At 41.8% G+C, this 19,207-nt stretch overlaps 1 protein-coding gene across 1 annotated transcript in view; it reads left to right on the forward strand.

The window, feature by feature from the left end:
• AASS (aminoadipate-semialdehyde synthase) overlaps window positions 1-19,207 on the forward strand; it is a 332,460-nt gene that overhangs the window by 222,211 nt on the left and 91,042 nt on the right. Inside the window, exons 15-18 of the mRNA XM_069229897.1 lie at window positions 2,164-2,293; window positions 9,860-9,970; window positions 16,307-16,415; window positions 17,566-17,706. Of these exons, the coding sequence (XP_069085998.1) occupies window positions 2,164-2,293; window positions 9,860-9,970; window positions 16,307-16,415; window positions 17,566-17,706 (491 nt within the window). The remainder of the gene's footprint in view (window positions 1-2,163; window positions 2,294-9,859; window positions 9,971-16,306; window positions 16,416-17,565; window positions 17,707-19,207) is intronic.

The following is a 19,207-nucleotide window of genomic DNA, read 5'->3' on the forward strand; positions in this document are numbered from 1 at the left end:
TGTGGGTTCTCTGACCCAGGAGGCATTGTTTTCTCACTGTTCTTTCATGAAGTCCAGTATACACTCTGTGTTGGATTCTGAGCAAACTATAATCGTTGCAGCTAACTCTGCCTCTTCTGGTCACCTGTTTCCGGTTCCATTGCTACATAATGATTCTCAGAGCAGTGATAGAACTGTATCTCTTAAGCCACCAGGGTCTTTGCCAGTACATTTTCCTGCACAATACAGGTCTTAAAGTATAGCTCCAGCGCTCCAGTATAAATGTTTCTGTCCTGCAATTTCTAATTGTGTTGACCCTAGTTCTGTAATATCCAGCCCTGAATGCCACAGTCTTTCAACATTCGCTTCGATAACCTAAGATGGAAAATTAAGGACCTAGTTAATGATCCTGCAGCATAACTTTGCACTTAATTTTTTTCTGCCTTTTGTCTTATTCCCTTTGGTGCTGCATGGTATTCTAGAGAGTAAGTCAGGTTCTGACTAGATAGATGACAACTAGAAGGCAATTAAGCTGACAAACACCAGTACAGTAGTTCTTGTATTGCTCAACCTGAGTAAAAGTGCTCACCAGAAGATAAGATCCATTAAAACCTGAGACAGTTTTGATATAACAGGTACACTGATATGCCACAAATGGGAATAGCACTCTCTAAGCAGAAAGTATCTTATCAACACTTATTTCTTATTTCTCACCCAGTTAGACACTAAAAGCAGAGATAGTCTTTCCATACTGATGGAGAGCCATTTTCATGAGAGGATTCTGAAGGTAATCACTACATGTAGAGTCTCATAGTGCACAACCTGCACAAGTTCATAACGGCTTCCTAATAAAAATTAACTTAGCAAAATATGTTACAGTTCTCGAAGGCTTGAGATAAGGTTATTTCAGCTGAAATGTAGTCAGCCCAAAGAAGAGTTGCCATCTTGTTTTGTCCCTTGTCTCTGGTCCATTTTTGTGTTCCTAGGTCTGGTGCTGGCACATGCAATTAGGATCTCAATGAGGCAATGGTGTTTAAGAACAAATCCCAAGTGGGCATCCCAAATCGCATAGAGCCTCTCTGAATAAGGACATGCTCATTTTGTGTACCCAAAAAGTCACACTTTGAACCATAGCTTGCATGAATTCAGAGATCCCTGGCTGTATTTCATAAAGTCCCAAAACTGGAAAAGAAACCCTGATGATCGTGTGGGAAGCCATCACCTGAATCACCCGCTTGCTATCATCTGTCCCATCTTTCTCTTCTACTGATATTTCTCTCACAGAACAGACATCAACTTCAAGCTACTAGGTCCAGTCTAGAGACAGACCCTTGTGTCATGTGCATTGCTAACTCTGAAGCTTAATGCCACAGCTTAATGCTGCAGCACCCCTCTCACTGTCAGTCATCATTGTTACAGTATGTTGTAACTGGGTTTTCTCTGTCTGCCCTAGTTTTGAAGTATGGGTCTGTGTATGCACCACAGGCCAGCGACAACTGATAATTTCACCTCAACGGGGAGAAAAGCAGAGAGCGTCAACGATGCTGCTACTCCACTGACCTGCAGGCCATGCCCCCACCCTCTCGACATAAATTAGAAAATCTCAGACCTAAAAATAATATAAAGTAATCTACAAATTATACTAATCTCAAGCATAGCATCAAATATAATGCCCAATATTTTACAAAAAGAAAATAACATCATTTGGTAGATATTGTAAGAGACTAAAAAAAAACTCTTTACAAACACAGTTGTTCAGTGATTGGGGAAAGTAGACTACAAACGTGGAAGTGAATACATTGATTGTTTTTAGTGAGAATAAATGTTATTATCTCACCATTATTATCAAAGTTAACCCATTGTAGGAGATATAGTCAAATCTCAGAGAGGTGGTATCTGATGTTTACCCTGTTTGGTATTTGTTGTGGAGCACAGAGAAGCACAACAGAAAAGCATAAAGATGAATCCTTGAACTCTACATGTATTTGTGTATTGTTTCAAGGCCAGGAGCTGATATTGTGGAACAATCTGGAGTCCTTGAACTTGGGCACAGTAGCTATAGATATTGTAAAGTTATGGAAGTTTCTGATGAGGAGGCATATGCCATTGTCAAAAATTATGATACATTTTAAAATTCCGAATACATTTGAAAGGTGATGTCTTGTTTTTTTGTTTTAAAATCAGTGTCCATGATGAAGGATCAAGTTGAACAGCTGGCAAAGAAATACCACAACACTACTCCTGTTACAATGGATGTGCTTAAACTGGAGGATAAGCTATCTTCTCTTGTAAAGAAACATGAACTTGTTATCAGGTAAGAAGGAACACTGAACTCTTCAAAATTGATTGTCTGTAGTACGGCCGGGGTTCCTTTTCTCAGCACATAGGTGGGGAAGACCAAGATGTAATCCAGGTGGACAAATTGGACAGGATCCTACTGAGGCTGGTCAGCTTGTATGCCGTCAACACAGGATAGACACTCTTCCTGACATCACTGGCTCCTATACTCTGGTGCAGCGCATATGCCCTGGATCCAGGGATGGGACTACTGAGAAGCTGATGTAAACCTAGATTAATCTACACCACTGTAGGCAACCTCCCCCATGGTTAAGCTGGCACAAGAGTTAATTGCCTGAACTGACATTTGGAGTTTGGTGCACATGTGGCTCAACTGGCATACTGACTGCAAGGAATACTGCCATTCCCCAGTATTTGACTTGCATGCTCAGCTGGATAAACTGTTGTGTTCCCACAGGCTCCTTAGTGCTTTCAGAAATGGGGAATATATGTGCTTCACAATCTCTGATCATAATCCCTTATTGGTGACACTGCAGTTGGATAGGAGGTTGGCACGCATGCCTACATGGAAATTGCCTGTGCAGCTCCTTCAGGATCCTAGGTTTGTGGAACAACTGGGAGTTGCTCTACAGGAATATTTCCGGATCGTCAGTCAGGCTACTGACAACATTGATGCTGAATGTGAGGCCTTTTAGGGTCACTGTATAGGTCAGTCCTTCTGAGTCAAAAGAACTTTAGAAAATGATATGACTGCCCTCTAGAGCAGTGGCTCCCAACATGTGGTCCAGGGACACCTGGAGTCCACTAACAATATTGGGGGGGTTTGTGACTGCTTAGAAAATTAAGTAATATTAACAGATTAGGTCCGAAGCTTTCAGTTATGACTCAGTGGGGGGTACCCGGATTCCAATAATGATTCAATGGGGGTCCCTGTGGTCCAGTAATGATAAAGTGGGGGTCCACAGAAGTCAAAAGGTTGGGAAACACTTCTGTAGAGGACCATTTGTGCCCTTGTGGATAGCTTGCCAACTTCACCACAAAAAAGATTGTCCCTAGTAGAAGAGAGGGCTAAATATGTGGGTGTGGTAGAGCTACTGCGCTCCTTCACTTACTGGAAACACATATTATTGAACCACATGGAGTGTGGTAGAGCCGGCAGGCTACTTGCTTGGCTCATCCAGTTGGAGGACAGAGGAGCCCCATCACTAGGATTAGAACTGAAGATGGGTCAGTCACACACAAGCAGCTCACTATACTTGAGGAATTCACACACTACGACAAGGGCCTGTATGGGCAGCACAGCCAGATTGTGCAGGGAGAGACTGAAACATTTCTAGACAGAGTGGTTCTTCTTCACCTGCCAGCTGATGCTAGAGAAGAGCTTTGTGGACCAGTCACTAAGACAGAGTGAAGAGGGATAATTAAAGACCTAGCAAGAAGCAAAACCCCAGGAACAAATGGTCTACACACTGAGTTCTACCAGAAATACGGAGCACTGCTCGTGCCACACTTTGTGAAACTGGAGGCATTAAATATAGACTTGCTGCCTGCCACCACCAGGCTATCATGGTGTCTACCCTGAAATCGAGAAGGGAGCCTGTTGTTGCTCATATAGACCACTCTCCATGTTTAACCTAAATCATAAAAATAATAGCAAAATATTTGCATACCGTGTATACTCATGCCTCCTGATGTTGATGCATGTAGATAAGAGCAGCATTATTCCCAACCGTACAACTTCTCTAAGAATTAGAAGAGTTTTTCGGGTACTTGAGGCGACAACTGGAGGACCGTATCCAGATGCAGTAAATCTCTCAGTGGAAATGCAAAGGCGTTAAGTATGGTCCAGTAGGACCTGGCGCTTACGGTGATGAAGTGCATGGCTCTATGTGAGAGGGAGATCCGGTGGCTCACCCTCCTTTATGCGGCAGCTAGTGTGAGTGTCTGGACTGGTTGCTTCATATCTAAACTATTTGAAGTCCTCAGGAGAACACAGCATAACTGCCCTTTGTCGCCAATGCTATATGCATTGGTGGTAGAAGCGCTTGCTAGCTTAATGAGAGTAAAGGGCCAAGGAAGTGACATTTCACTGCATGGTGGTGAGCACAGTGTCTCGCTTTAAGGAGATGACATACCCCTGTTTCAATTAGATGTACAGGAGGTCATTGAGCTGAGTATAAAGCTTCTTGAGGACCTGGGTATAATCTCTGTTCTCTGCACCAAATGCTCCAAAATGTTTGCATGCCTAATTTTTACAGCAAGACCCACTGGAAGAGATACGGATGGGCATTAAATGGAAACTGTCCACCTTCCGTTACCTTCGGGTGAATATATAACACTAAGATAAGGCTGTAAATTAGCATCATGGCTCCCAAAATCCCTACAATCCATGACTTCGAACACATTTACGAAGTTGAGGACCTATTGAGAGAGCGAGGTGGGGAGGGACTTGAGAGACAAGTAATGGGGTGTTGTGCTGGAACAGCTGCATCTTGTATCTGCGAATGCCAGGTTCAAATATGCGCTATACATGAGTCTGATACTAAATGATGATTTAAGTGTGCACTGACAGATGTAGATTTTATCTATATGACATGGACCTGCCTACCTTATAGCAGCCCTCTGGCAAGCTGTCACTGCTGACATAGTGAGGGCAGGAGGACTTGTACACTGTGGAGGCATGCCTGTTGGGCTTAAATGCTCGTTCTGAGATGCATAGGGTGAGCTACGATTTTGGGATCTGGCCTTGGTACTTGTTAGGCGTGCCTTAGCACTGCATTGGAGCTCCCCAGAGGGACCATCCCAGTGGAGGTGGAAGGCATAAGTCAGGAAGTGGTCTGTTGGGGAGGGTGTGACATTGCATGACGAGGAACAGCAGAGGCTGTGTAAACAGCCACTTGTGGACCTCTGGATAGACTTGGTGATCTTGTTCACTGATCCCCCCTGAATAACCATGGTTGTCGCGGCCATCAGGTGCACTTTTGTTAAAGGTGAGGGCATGAACTGACATTTGAGAAATGTGCACCCGGACCCCGTTTATAAATGGACACCAAAAAATATTAAGGGTATTTGGGTGGTGAGAGGGGCGGTACTGGATTTACTTTGTTGCCCTCTTGAACTTATGTGTTGTGCTGTAGAAGAGACTTAGAGAGCGTTTTTACCTTTTTTTTGTTATGTTTACACTGTAAACTACATTGTATACTGTTTTGTTGCAGTGAATATGTATCTGCTTGAGATCACAGTAATGAGCATGGACATTTGTAAATGTTATACAGCTGGATCCATCTATTGGCACTGACATGTGTGTATTTAAAAGAGGACAATGTTCCAAATTTAATAAAACATTTTTTTTAAGAAGTGATTTTTCTGCAATAATTTGTACATAGTTTTGTGAAAATTGTCTGGGAGTGCAGAAGTGGGAGTGAATGGCTAGAAGTGCAGCCTACTTTAGTTGGGCTCCCACTACCGCTGTATTTAGTAATGCTGTAAATGTGTTACTTCTCTTGTAAAATTAGAGAAGCACAGAGTGTACCGGGGGAACTCTTCAAAGTGGTCCGGACCTTAAAGCCTCTTCCAGTCTGGCGAATTCCCCTACCTTCTGCCAAAGAGTCACCAACTTTTTTAAGAACAAAATTGTCCAGCTGCATGCGAATTTTGCTCAGCTACCCCCGGAAAGGGATGGAAGTGACCTGGAGGGAATTTCGCTCTCAGATTCCAATCCTAAGTTGCCCAGTTTTTCACCCATATCCGCCAAAAGGGTCACCGAATTGTTGGCAAGAGTCAAGTCCGGCTCACTGAATGACCCCTGTCCCCCGCAGATATTAAAGTTAGTACCTGACTTGGTTTCGGCTTCCTTGGAACCAGTGTATGCTGACATCCTCGGGGAAGGGTGTATTCCCCCCGCCTGGAAGGAATCCATTGTGATCCCTCTTACAAAGAAACCAGGGAGCGCATCTAATAATTAAAAAAAATGTACGACCTAACTCACTAGTACCCACCACGGCCAAGATTTTGGAAAAACATCTTAATACTGAATTGGCTGATTTTCTACAGGTCAATGGAGGATTTGATCACACTCAACACTGATTCCGACAAGCTAATAGCACGGAATCCACTCTGATATCCTCAGCTGATGTCATTCGTAAAAGAGTGGACCTGGGGGAGGGCTCCATTCTTGTCCTACTGGATCTTTCTGTGGCGTTCGACACCATATCCCGCAATTGCCGATCCAGCGATTGCATCAGGTGGGAGTTAGAGATAGGGCACTTGACATTCTCAAGTCTTTTCTTACAAATAGATCAATCACCATGTCTTGTGGAGATTACAGTGCTATTCCATTACAACTTCCGTGTGGGGTTCCACAGGGGTCTTCGCTCAACCCTACTTTTTTTAATCTTTACGTGGCGCCACTGGCTAGACTGGTGCGTTCATTCTGCTTTCAATTAGTATCTTACACGGACGATACTCAGCAGATTATTCCGGTCTCTCACAATTGGGAGGAGGTGGCAGACAGATTCTATCAATGCATGAGAGAGATCAGCAGCCGGATGAGCAGCAATTGGCTCAAACTTAATGGGGAAAAGACAGAAATTATTTTTTCGGCGTAGATACTAAATTATGGAGCCCACGCTGGTGGCCAGAGTCCTGTAGTGAGTGCCTAGCTCTGTGCTCCTCGGCCCGAAACCTGGGAATTGTGTTTGACAGATCACTTTCATTTGAGCAACAAGTCAACCTGACTGTTAAATGTTGTTACTGGGCATTGAGAATGCTTAAGAAAAAGTTTCCCTTTATTCAGGAAGACCTGAAAATTGTGGTGGTCCTGGCGCTTGTGATGTCTAAACTGGACTACTGCAATGCCTTAATGTTAAATATTAGTAAGTCCGCACTTCATAAGCTTCAGCTTATTCAGAATGCGGCGGCCCATTTGGTCCTAGATCTACCACGCTCCGCATCAGCCAGCAAGAGTCTCAGACAACTCCACTGGCTTCCGGTGGAAAACGGATTAAGTTTAAGACACTCTGCTTAACTTATAAGTCCCACCATCAAGATGGCTACGATTATCTTAGTTTGGTTTTGCAGCCCTATCAGTCTTCCCGGCTACTTAGATCCTCTTCTTTGCACCTCATTTCTATGCGTCGCTGCCATAGGGTGAGATGGGGGGACAAAGCCTTCTTGGTGGGAGCAGCTAGACTCTGGAACACCCTCCCTCCTGCTATCAGGCAGGTAGAGTCATACTTTCGTTTCAGAAAGCAATTGAAAACTTGGCTGTTCTCCCATTAGGGAGGAGGTGACCGTGGAACAGTCGTGACAACGGTTTCCTTTCTGCTTTGTTTCCTGTCACCCTCCGGTTCTCCTCAGCGCTTCGATGCTATGGCCGGAACGCGCTTTACAATACAATACAATATTTAGAGGTTCACAGACAAATGAAAAAAGGCATTTAATAACCAAAAGTAGCACCCTCTGAACGCCAAGTCTTAGCAGTGTTAAAGATACTGGAGTGGAAGTACTAAAATCAATAAGCACAATTAGAATTAAGTAAATACAATTACAATCCAGATAAAGATGTAACTTAATATTTAGTCAGTGTGTCAGCAAAGACAATAAGATTGGCAAAATATAAATGGAGCAAGACACAAGAAATATTTCTTGACCTATTCCCTTTATGGCCACAGGGTGGGTTAAATTATTTGGAAGCCGATGAAGCAGATGAAAGAAAAATATGTCAAAAATCCCACATTCACAGAATCGGACCGCTTGTGACAGCATAAATGCCCTTTCAAACGTACAACCATCCAAACTGCAATTCTCTAAAATCGTAGTATGGGAGTCGAAATCGCATTTAGAAGGTGCCTGTTCATTGCCTTCCTTCCAAATAGTGATTTCCAATATTATGTATCAGGTTTTTGCGACTGAAATGTAGTCGCAAAACCTTAATATTTTACCACCAACTCAAAGTTGGCGGTAATGTATTTGCCAATTTGAAGGGGTCCCCATGGGACCCCTTCCCCTTTGTAAATGTTGGAAAAACATTTTTTAAGAGCAGGCGCACAGACCTCTACCTGCTTTTAAAAAATGAAAACAAAATATTAAATTTTTTATTTTTGAAACACATTCCGTGGAATTCCGTGGAAAATGGGTTGCATTTAAAAAGAAGACCTTCATTCAAAGGAAATCAGACATGGTGGTCTGCTGACCTCAGCAGACCACCATTCCTGTGATGGCAGCCATTCCTAATGTGTTGCGAAGTGCGACCTGCCTCAATAATATTCATGAGGTAGGTTGATTTGTGACCCACTAGGGAGCGCTAATTCAAAACAAAAGTTTCATAGGTTCGGAATAGCGTTTCGGATAACATTTCTATTTGGAAATCACTATTCCTACTCTTTGTACATCTGGCCCTATGTTGGGCAAGAACCAGGAGTTAGAAAAGACTGGGATGAAGCAGCACTCGAAGAGCTCAGAGATAGTATAACTGCAGTATTTTACATTAAGAAACAAGAGTGTTCAAGGCCGCTGAATCCGGATGTGGCATGTGATAGTAACAATAATATTTTTAAAGTGCTGAAGAGTTTGTTCAAGGCTGTTTCAGAAATACATAACTTTTTAAGCAAAAAAGCTAGCTGTGGGTTAGCTACCAGTTAAAATGCCATCAAGCATGAATAGATATCTGATTGATGCACCAAACAATCCAGTAGGAAATATCTGATAAAATGTAAGTTCCCCTAATTACTGTTGACTTCGCCCGAACAAAACCTGTCATACATTTCTGCAATCCATTCCTAAGAAAGGCAAACACTTAGAAAATAGGTACTTTAAGACTACTATGTGTTTAAATGGGTTGAATTGATGGTTGTATGGTTCTGTCCTGTTAGAAATCAAGAGATTTGGTAGCTTGAGAATATAGGCAGAGAATGTCTCTGAAAGGTTTTCGCACTCACTCTCCATAAATTCAGATCTTTGATTTACCGAAATATGCCTCTCACTAGTCTCAACCTGGAAGGACAGCCAGGGATATTTGCTGCATTCCTGGAGCGATTAATAATACAAATAGTGATATCTATAAGTGTGATGGCACTGATTAAGTAGATGGTTATTGATTGACTGATATTAAGTCATGAAGTCCAGAAGAAAATACCGACGATTTTGGGAAATTAAGTAGTTTGTCTTTGTGCTCTGATTTGTAACAGACCCTTTTAATTTCTAAAGAGTGAGTGGAATGTTCAGTGGCTGTGACACTTTACTCTGATGGATGATTCGCTGTATCATTGTGGTAAATTTAGTACCATAAAATGGACCTGATAGCTTCTGTGATAAATGCATTCCAATAATTCTAGCTTCACTTGTGCAATCTCACAAGTGATTATGAATTTTTTTAACTTGTTTTTTTCTGAAGTAAGCAATTGACTTGGAATTATTGAGGTCTTTCTCTTGAGCATGTCCTGCATTGTCAGAGCATTGCAGATGCTTACAAAACTATCTCAAGAATAAACCTGTGATCCAAGCTTTCCAGTGACTTGAAACAGATCATTTATGTTACCTTCTCCATTAAAATGTCCTGACTGTTTACTGTTTTCTTTTTCAGCTTACTGCCTTATGCAGCCCATCCGTTTGTTGCCAAAAAATGCATCAACAACAAAGTGAACCTGGTCACAGCCAGTTATCTAACACCTGCTATGAAAGATTTACATAAGAGGTATGGCTAATAATCTCTAAATACCACTTCTATGGTTTAAATGACTTTTTGTTAAAAAATATTTTGATTGTTATTATACATTAATAAAAGCTGTTTGTTTGTTTACCATCAAAGGGAGGAGGGAGCAGCTTTAACACCTATATGGTATCAGGAGTTGATAAACGTACTCATCTAATGAACCTTATGTTGATGTTATGTTGATGAGCGATGCAGGATTGTTAGAGGTTTGTTGTGAAGATAGGCAAATTGTGTAGTCGGTGGCCATTTAAACGAAGTGGTTTCAGAATAGTAAAGATTACATTTCTCATACCTTTGGGGCTGTTTCCATTTTAAGTCCCGTAGAATTTATTGCTTTCAGATACGTCTGAATCAAGTTTACCCAAACATAGTATGACACTAGAACTTTACTCAAAATAGTTTTTTGTGGTTTGGTGTGTATCACTTAAGTTGATCTAGAGACACATCTGCTGTGGCAGAATTTCAGGGTTAAATTTGTAGATCTTTTGATGGTTATATTTGCAGGTACAATGCTCAAATTTGAGAGGCATGATTGGTTAACTATAAATATCCGTTTATTTTGGTTTCTGCTATCTTGTATTCACTAATTTATGACCAATTAATACGACTGGCATTATGGAAACACATTTTGTTGGGGAACTGGGTGAGTGATGATAATTGTTATTGTTTAAAGGGAGGAGAAAAATAACCTTTTGTGGCACTCCAAATCAGGTGAATTCACTAGATGAAAATGCAAATGTTCTAGCCAGTTCACCTCGATTTTAATTTGCATATAACTTCCGTGCTGTAGGGCAAATCTGTTCTGGCTGGCATCTTAAGTTTTGTGCAGATTTGCCAAAGGTGATGAAGTTAAAGTAAGGAAGTGACACATGCTTAGAAGGTTGCCACAGTTTGATAGATCAGTATGAAACTCAACAAGTTGGCTTAAGGTGCTACTCTTACTTGTCATGCTGGTTCATCAAACAACAGCTGTTAGCATATGAAACCATTTTTGATCCCCCCTCCTTGTCTTTACTGCAGGCTATGCCTGATGCTACTGTGCATGGGCGATGGGTGATGGCTGGATACAGCTGGTTTTGATGGGAGTGAGTTTGGGAACAGAGTTTGTAAGGCCACTATGTCTTACTGATGGCTTCGCGTAGCTGGTTTGGTTATGACGGGCTGTATTCCGGTTTAGCTGTAGACAGTACTTTGCACCCAGAAGCAAATGCACAAGGCTAATTGCAGTGGTTTGAACGGGATGGGGCTGTGTTCAGTATATCAATGCACTGCTAATTACCCCACAAATTACGGCACTCATGACATCTTTGATAACATCATTGATAACATCAATGCAATATTTGCAGTAACATTTTTGATGAATAAACTGTGCATGCCTTGGGTGCAAGTTAACGTTACCTTAGGGCACGAGTTATAGTTACTTGAGGTAACTATAACTGGTGAATTTCTGTGGTTTGGTATGTTTAAAATGTGAGCCTAACTATAACGTCCCTGTAACCTTTGGTTTCTTAAGTGAATTTGTATACATTTATATTTATTTCCTACTGGCAGTTACCAAAGTTATAGTCAGGACCTTGTTTCCATAGGGTAAGTGTTTTTTGTTTTGCTAGTGACTTTGGTGCCATTTGACGAATCTTCACGAACGTTTCAAAACTAGAACACTACTCACTTCAGCTGCTGTCCTGAAATCTTCAGGGTGATTCGTCAAGTGGGGGGCTGAGAAAAAGCAGGGGAGGGAGTCCCAAAATGCAGTTTCCTATAGGGATTTTAGACATGACTACATCTAAATCTGCTGGGCATATTTACACAAAATTTGGCAGAAAACTAGCTCTTGGTCTAGAAAGAGCCCTTTTTGTAATTTGATGGAAATCTGTTCAGTAGCTTTGGAGCTAATAAAGGAAAATCACATTTCTATTACTATGAGCACGGATCCTCCGCAGATCCGACAGATCTGATTAGTTGCCAGCACTTCAACCAGCATGTGTTGGCAGCCATGTTGGGACTCGGACTCAGCCAAGTCCTAAGAAAAAAGTTTTTTTTAAAACAGAAGGGGGCAGGGTGCAAATATCCTGACCACCTATGCCTGGTGGTCGGGGTCCCAAAAACGTTTTTTATTTTAAATTTAAATTTTTGTCTCAAAATCGTGGTAGAAAAGGCCCAGCTCTCCCCATGCTGCTTCATTGCTCCTGCTCCTGTCTTCGCCTTCCTTTTTCCCCCTGTTTTTTTGTGTGCCCTCTCCTTGCTTTTCTCTCGTTTTCACTGCTTTGTCATTAGTTTTTACCCCTTTTTTGAGCTCCTTCTCCTTGCTTTTCCCTCATTTTCACTGCTTTCTCCTTGTTTTTTTCCCCTTGATTTTTGTGTGCCTTCTACTTGCCTTTCCCTCGTTGTCACTGCTTTTTCACCCATTTTTGAGTGCCTTCTCCTTGCTTTTCACTCATTCTTCCAGCCGTCACTGTGATTTTTCACCTTTATGTGTGTGCCCTCTCCTTGTTTTTCTTTCGTTTTCACTGCTTTCTCCTTGCTTTACCCCCTGTTTTTGTGTGCCTGCTCCTTGCTTTTCCCTCATTTTTACTGCTTTCTCCTAGCTTTTCCCCCTGTATTTTGTGTGCCGTCTCCTTGCTTTCCCCATGTTTTCACTATCGACGCCGTTCTTTTTCTCCCTTTTTTTAGTGCCGTCATCTTGCTTTTCCCTCATTTCCACTACTTGCTCCTTGCTTTTTCCTCCTTTTTGGTGTGCCTTCTCCCTGCTTTTCCCTCTTTTTCACTGTTTTCTCCTTGCTTTTTCACTCATTTTTTGTGTGCCATCTTCTTGCATTTCCCTAGTTGTCACTGTTCTCTTAGCTTTTTCTCAAATCTTTTAAGTGCCTTCTCCTTGCTTTTCCCTCGTGGCGTGGGGTTGGATGCAAGCGTAGGGGGTTTGCCGCAGAAACTGGCTGCAGGTTATAGTTAGGACTTAACATTTAAAAAACCTTAGAAATTCACTGAAGAAACCAAAGGTTCCAGGGACCTTACAGTTAAAATCAGAATGTACACACACAAAATCATAGACATTCGGCTGTTAGGGTTAGAGTTAGATATTTCAAGTATCTATAACTCATGGCCTAAGTTGACTATAACTTGCTCCCACGCCATGCGCTGCTAATTAATTACCCTGCATATTACATCAGTAATTGTATCTTCTATGACATCACTGATAATATCATTGCAACATATGCAGTAAAATTATTGATCTGAAAACTGTCAATGGGGGAGAAAGACAGGAACTGCTGCTGTGACCCCCTAGCAACCGTTAAATGACGTCCATGACATAACCTCTTGCCCTCTTACAACACAGATGGTTGACTTTTCATATACTTATGAAACACAAGTGGTCTGGATACATCTCCAGAGGGGCATATCTCTTCCCCCTCTGCATCGCCTCCAGAAGAAGCTATTCAAAAAGCAGTAGAAGCGTTGGAATCAACTTTACCCACCTAAAAACAAAATATAAAATTTTAACAGCAATCTTCTACCTTCCTCCACAGTCTTTGATCCTTTGCTACTCCTCAGCGAGGCACTATTGGGACATGCAGTGGTTGTGTAGGAAAAGCCCTTCTCGAGTCCAGCAGTCTACTGACCAATCACTTGTCGACACAGGCCTGTACTTTGTGACCCAATATTCTCTTTCTCATATCCCTCTCCAGAGAGCCTAGAGGTCCAAGATACCTCTTCAAAGTCGAACCCAAATGCCTTTTCTGCAACCCCTCCAGAGTGTGAGTCGAAAAGACTATTTTATATGGGGATGCAAATTCTTTGTTTTTTATCAGCACTAGCTTTTGCACTGTCAAAATCATGCACTTATATGGGTGCTGTTTCCTCTCCATGTGTTAGTTATCACTATTGCATGTTTACCTTCCCAAGCCTTTCCCTGATCTGGTTGGTGGTTTTTTTAGACACTTTTAACCAGATCCTGAAGCATGGTGTGCATTCCATGGACAGTGTCTCTCAATCCATGAAGGGTCTGAACACATCGACAGGCTGGATGCATTCACTGGTTTTCACGAGATGTGCAAGTGACATTTATGGGCATGCCCTTTTATTGTGAGCAGCTGTTTGGAGAAAAGCCTGACTCTTCCTTAGAACATGTCAAGAACGGGTGAACTATGGTGTGCTCACTGGTTCTGGACTCCCCTGTGAAGCAGTTCTGCCATCATGACCAAAAGATCACGGCTACTTCAGAGCATAACACATGTCGGCGCCAACCTTCGTAGCTGGTCGACATACTCCAACAAGTGTGTCAGTCCTTTTGGGACAGCGAAGGATCTAGAGGACACAAGCAATAGCAGCAGCTCTAGTCCCCACCAACTTCTCCTGGCTTTGCTGCCTCCAAATCTGTTTGACTCCCCCTCCCCCCCCGATGCAGACCCCATGCTCCATGAGTTACAGGGGTTTTCCATTTCACCGACAATTGAAAGAAGATTACAACAATTCACTGGCTCATGCATCTAACTTAGAAGGGGCCACCACTTGCCATTTTAGTCCTGTCTTCCACTGCATACTCTTTCCACAAGGACGTGCTCAGAGGAACACGCCTTGGTTTTGGAGATGGAAGCTACTGCCCCATAGAAGAAAGGGGCCATGGTAGCGGTGCCTAAAAGGGTAAGAGACACAGAACTTTACTCAGTTTACTGCTTGCTCCTCAAAAAGGTCAGAGGTCTGAGGCCCATTCCTGACCTCCATGTCTTAAACCTTTTAATTTATCAAGACGTTTTCTAGATGCTTCCCCTTAGCCATGCCTTGCTGCCCCTGAATGAGGGGGGGTTTGCTGGAATCCATGGACCTCTAGTATCCGTCAGTCCTCCCCATTCATAGTTGTTACTTGAGGTTTAACATATGTTCTCCACCATTTGGTGGGAGATTCACATGTCCATGTATTCCTATACTAGGATGACTAGCTGGTGAAGGCAAAGTCTCCTACATTGATCATTGAACATCTCCAGTGCACCAGGACTCTTCTTCACAGCCTCTGCATCACAGCGCTTAGCTCATAATGTAAACGGGTGGAACTGGAAGGACAAGCATCATTCACCAGTAATGTGGTAAGGTATACCTAAAGACTTCTTCCTCATCACAATGCCACAGGCACGGACTGCACACTTGTCTATCACTGCTTATAGGCACATGAACAGGTGTTCACAAATGTTTGTTACATACAGTTCCCTAGCTGTACTTACCTGTGCACTCTTAAATATACAGCTGCTAAAATATAACACGTAAGCGTGTTCACAGCAAACATAGTTTTCTAAAAGTGAGGTGAATTCCTTGCTAACAAGGTGAAAGGCTTTTTCATGGCTAATACCTAACTCTTTCGATTGCTACGTATCAAGACCCCTTAAGACTCCTTCTCAAACAGTTTCCATGCAGCCTGTCTTTGCAATTGACCTCTGTTGTAGAAGCCATTGATCATCAATAATATATGTGAGTCTTTTATCCTGGAGCTGGACAGCTCAAGATGCCGGCCTGCTCCCTCTTCACCTTGCGTGTGCATTCACAGAGGCCATCAAGAAATGTTTTTCTTTTAAAAAAGAATAATGCTTAGATTGCTTATGCCCAGATAAAGGGCGTGGCACAGAAACAATTGTCTTCCTGATGGCCATTAGTGTCTGGAATTACTCAAGTGGCCCTTAAAGGTAGAATGATGTTGACACTTAGAAGATCGTTAGCCTGGGCTCCTTAGAATAGTGCTCTTTGTAAGGGCAGCGTGAGACTGGGACAGAAAATAGATCTAGACACCAAAATAAAAGCGTCCCGAATTAGTGAATTAGAAAAACAAAACAAGTTGCCTTTGTATGCAAATTTGGACACTTTTGAACTAGTAGAGATATGTTGTATAAATGTTTTGCGAGGCATGGAAGAATTCATGGCTTTGAGCTTTCCACAGGCAATGTTTGTTTCAATATCAGGGAAAGAAACAGTAAACTCGTACCCCCAGACCATAAAACAGGCCCACAAACAACCAAAACACGACCCATACACCGACCTGTCAGGGCAGCTCTTTGGGTACTCCCTGATTGCTTTAAAAGCCAGTCTGACTTCTGGTAGGATACTGATTTCCTGGGTGATGTGCCTGTTTACTGACAGCTGGTGAAAATAGAAGTCTATGTTGGTACATGATGCAGAACTAGCCTACAAGTGTAAGTATAACAAAAGCAAGTGAAAAGGCTTCTTGATAATCTAAGATGCACTTTGATTTCTTAGAAAATGTTTTCTATCCATTGTTCATGTTTGGTATGACAAAGCTTAGCAGCCGTATCACTTATACTATTTTCAATATTTCAGTGCTCAGGATGCTGGTGTGACGATTGTTGGCGAAATGGGCTTGGACCCTGGTCTTGACCATATGCTTGCAATGGAGTGCTTTGACAAGGCCCGAGATGTTGGTGCAAAGGTACGTGAAGCTTAAGTCCTGATTGTATTACTGGTGTTAAACTGAAGAATTACCCTCTGACGTGTACTTTTTTAGTGCTGTCTCATTTTATTTCATATAGTGGTGGTGGAAATGTGTTCTTGTGACGTTTGTGTCACGTAATTAATGTCTATAATGCTAATTCCTGGTATAATATCCCTTGGTGGTGCACGTTATTTTACTTTCAAAGGAACCACTGACCATCTTCAACTCAACTAGATTCAGAATGCACGTGCACACGTTCTGTCTGTAATTACAGATGTATTATTTGTGCAGACTATCCTAAATTGACAGCAGATTTCCTCTCCTATACTGAGGCTGCTTTTATTAATGTGAATTTCACCATTCCGAGTCACAGCAGAGGGACATGCTCAAACCACACAGTCAGAGCTGACCATTAGGGCTTTTTATATTACCTATATATGTCAGACTCAGCATTTTATTGTTTTATGAATAAACACACAGTGTAAAGTTTATCATTTGAATTTGCTGAATACAAGTTTCAACACAAATGTAACTTCTCGCCTCTTGTGTGTACTGCACTGCTGAACAGACTCACTCCTTATTTTGCACCACAAAAATGAGTAAAGGTCACCAAACAAAATGTGCCCTCTTCTCTTCCAGGTCTACCCTATACCAGTGAGTATTTTCCCTATTGTCACGCCCTGTTGGATTGTAGACGGTACTAGAGAGCTGAGCATCCACCATGGTGTGCAATTGAATTGACACTTGCTGTGTGGCTACTCAGTCTCTCATCTCATTAAACATAAAATGGAGAAGAGCATCCTCTGTGGTGTGCATGCAATGGATATGCTCCGTATCACATTGACATGTGGCGCAATTTGAAAGTGATTAGGCTGTTTGAACCGAGCAAAGCATGCTAGGCGCCTACATCCGTTAGTTGGTTTAGAGGGCGGATGTTCCCAAAAGTTGACTAAACAACATGCCTTATATGCACTTATGAAAATCTGGATGTAAACGTATTAATTTGAAAGTCCTATTAATGTTTAAAACGTGTTTTGTTAACTAGTGAAATAATGGAATTCAGATCTAATATGTATGAGAAAGTAAGTTTCATATGATCTCTTGCACAGATTCAGTTCATCTGTTTTCCTCTTTTACCTGTTTGCAGATAGAATCCTACATCTCCTACTGTGGAGGACTTCCTGCTCCTGAATATTCTGACAACCCCCTAAGATACAAGTTTAGTTGGAGTCCATTGGGAGTTTTGTTCAACACAGTACAGCCTGCTACTTACTTGAAAAACGGAGAGGTAATTCATGGTAGTGTATATCAATAGTCCCATCAGAGAGAACAGAGAGGTAAAACCAGGCCACACTAAAGCAATGTTATAAATCATTCTCCAACAAAGGGTTGATAACCTACCATTAAAAAAAAAACATTACCTTGATGAAACAATGTTGCTACCTCATTTGCAAACAGGGTTGATAGACTGCTGTAAGGCATGAAAAAATATGGCACTAAAACATTGTTGCATCCACACGCTGACGATGCTTTGTTTAAAAAAAATATTCCTTCTATAGTTCCACAATTAAAAAGTACACATAGTTAATTTAAACCATGGTTCAAAAGTACAGGAGTAAGTTGAAAACTCAAGCAACTGCATTATGGTGCACACCAGCAAGCAATAGTACCAAAAGATCAAATCAATCGCAAAGTTTAGGTGTGGCAACAATTCACAACTTTTATCATTAAGTTGTTTCCAGCCCATCAAGTCAGACAGTCATAACGCATGTTTTGAAGGGGGCCATCTTGACTAACTATTATCTTCTCTTTCACTTAGTCTTTAAAGAGGGTTAGCACGGGAAATGCATCGAAGCACATGTGAAACACCATCAACGTTACATCTCAGGAAGCAAGGAAATCTTCTCACTCATCATTTCTTCATTCACTTTTTTATCTACTACTAATATGTATACATCTGTGGTCAGTCCCATGCCGGATGCAAAAAGTCGGCATCTTTAGAGGAACTTCTCTGAAATGTTCCAAATCACGTAAGGTCCATTTGAAGATATTTCCCGGGGGTGCAATAGCATTATATTGACAAATTTAGAATGTATTTGTTTATGCCTGTATTTCATAGAAATGTTACTACTCCTTTTACAAGCAGTTTACAATTACCTCTTGGTTAGCATATGGCCTTACTCAGATTCTTACTTGAGCTGAGCTTTAGTATCCAACGGTGGAATTTTCTATCAACATTGATCATGCTACCTGGTTCTCAGGTATCCTGAAATAGGTATTTTTAGCCTGTGAAAACAATGTGGATATCTAGAGGCTATGAGAAGGTGGGGGATCATACCTTTAAAGGTGTCGCGACTCCAAACTGAATACAGTACCACCAGTGGTAAGCCATGGTCACAAGTCTTATGCTGGTCCAGTACAATAAGTTAGTCATTAACAAAAACAGCTATTTTATAAAAAAGGAAAATTAGTGTGTAAAGTTCTCCAAGAACATTATTGACAATTCTCTAACAATTGCAGGTACTCGTACTACGTTTTGCTAATAAGTCCCACCAGTTTGTTAGGGTTTTTTGTCCATGTATGGTTTGAATATCCTTATGAGATTTTTGGTTGTACCTGTCAATAGTGAGGTAAGCACTGACCCTCACACTGCTACCATCTCAATGGATGTTTGTGGAGACACCATGCTGGTAGCACACCAGACAGATGTAAAGTCCTAAACTACCAGATGTTATGTCTCTAGTTAGTGAACCATGTGGATTCCAGTGTCACAAGAAGCTAAAACAACT

Source organism: Pleurodeles waltl, chromosome 4_1 (assembly GCF_031143425.1).
Source record: "Pleurodeles waltl isolate 20211129_DDA chromosome 4_1, aPleWal1.hap1.20221129, whole genome shotgun sequence".
Lineage (NCBI taxonomy): Eukaryota > Metazoa > Chordata > Amphibia > Caudata > Salamandridae > Pleurodeles > Pleurodeles waltl.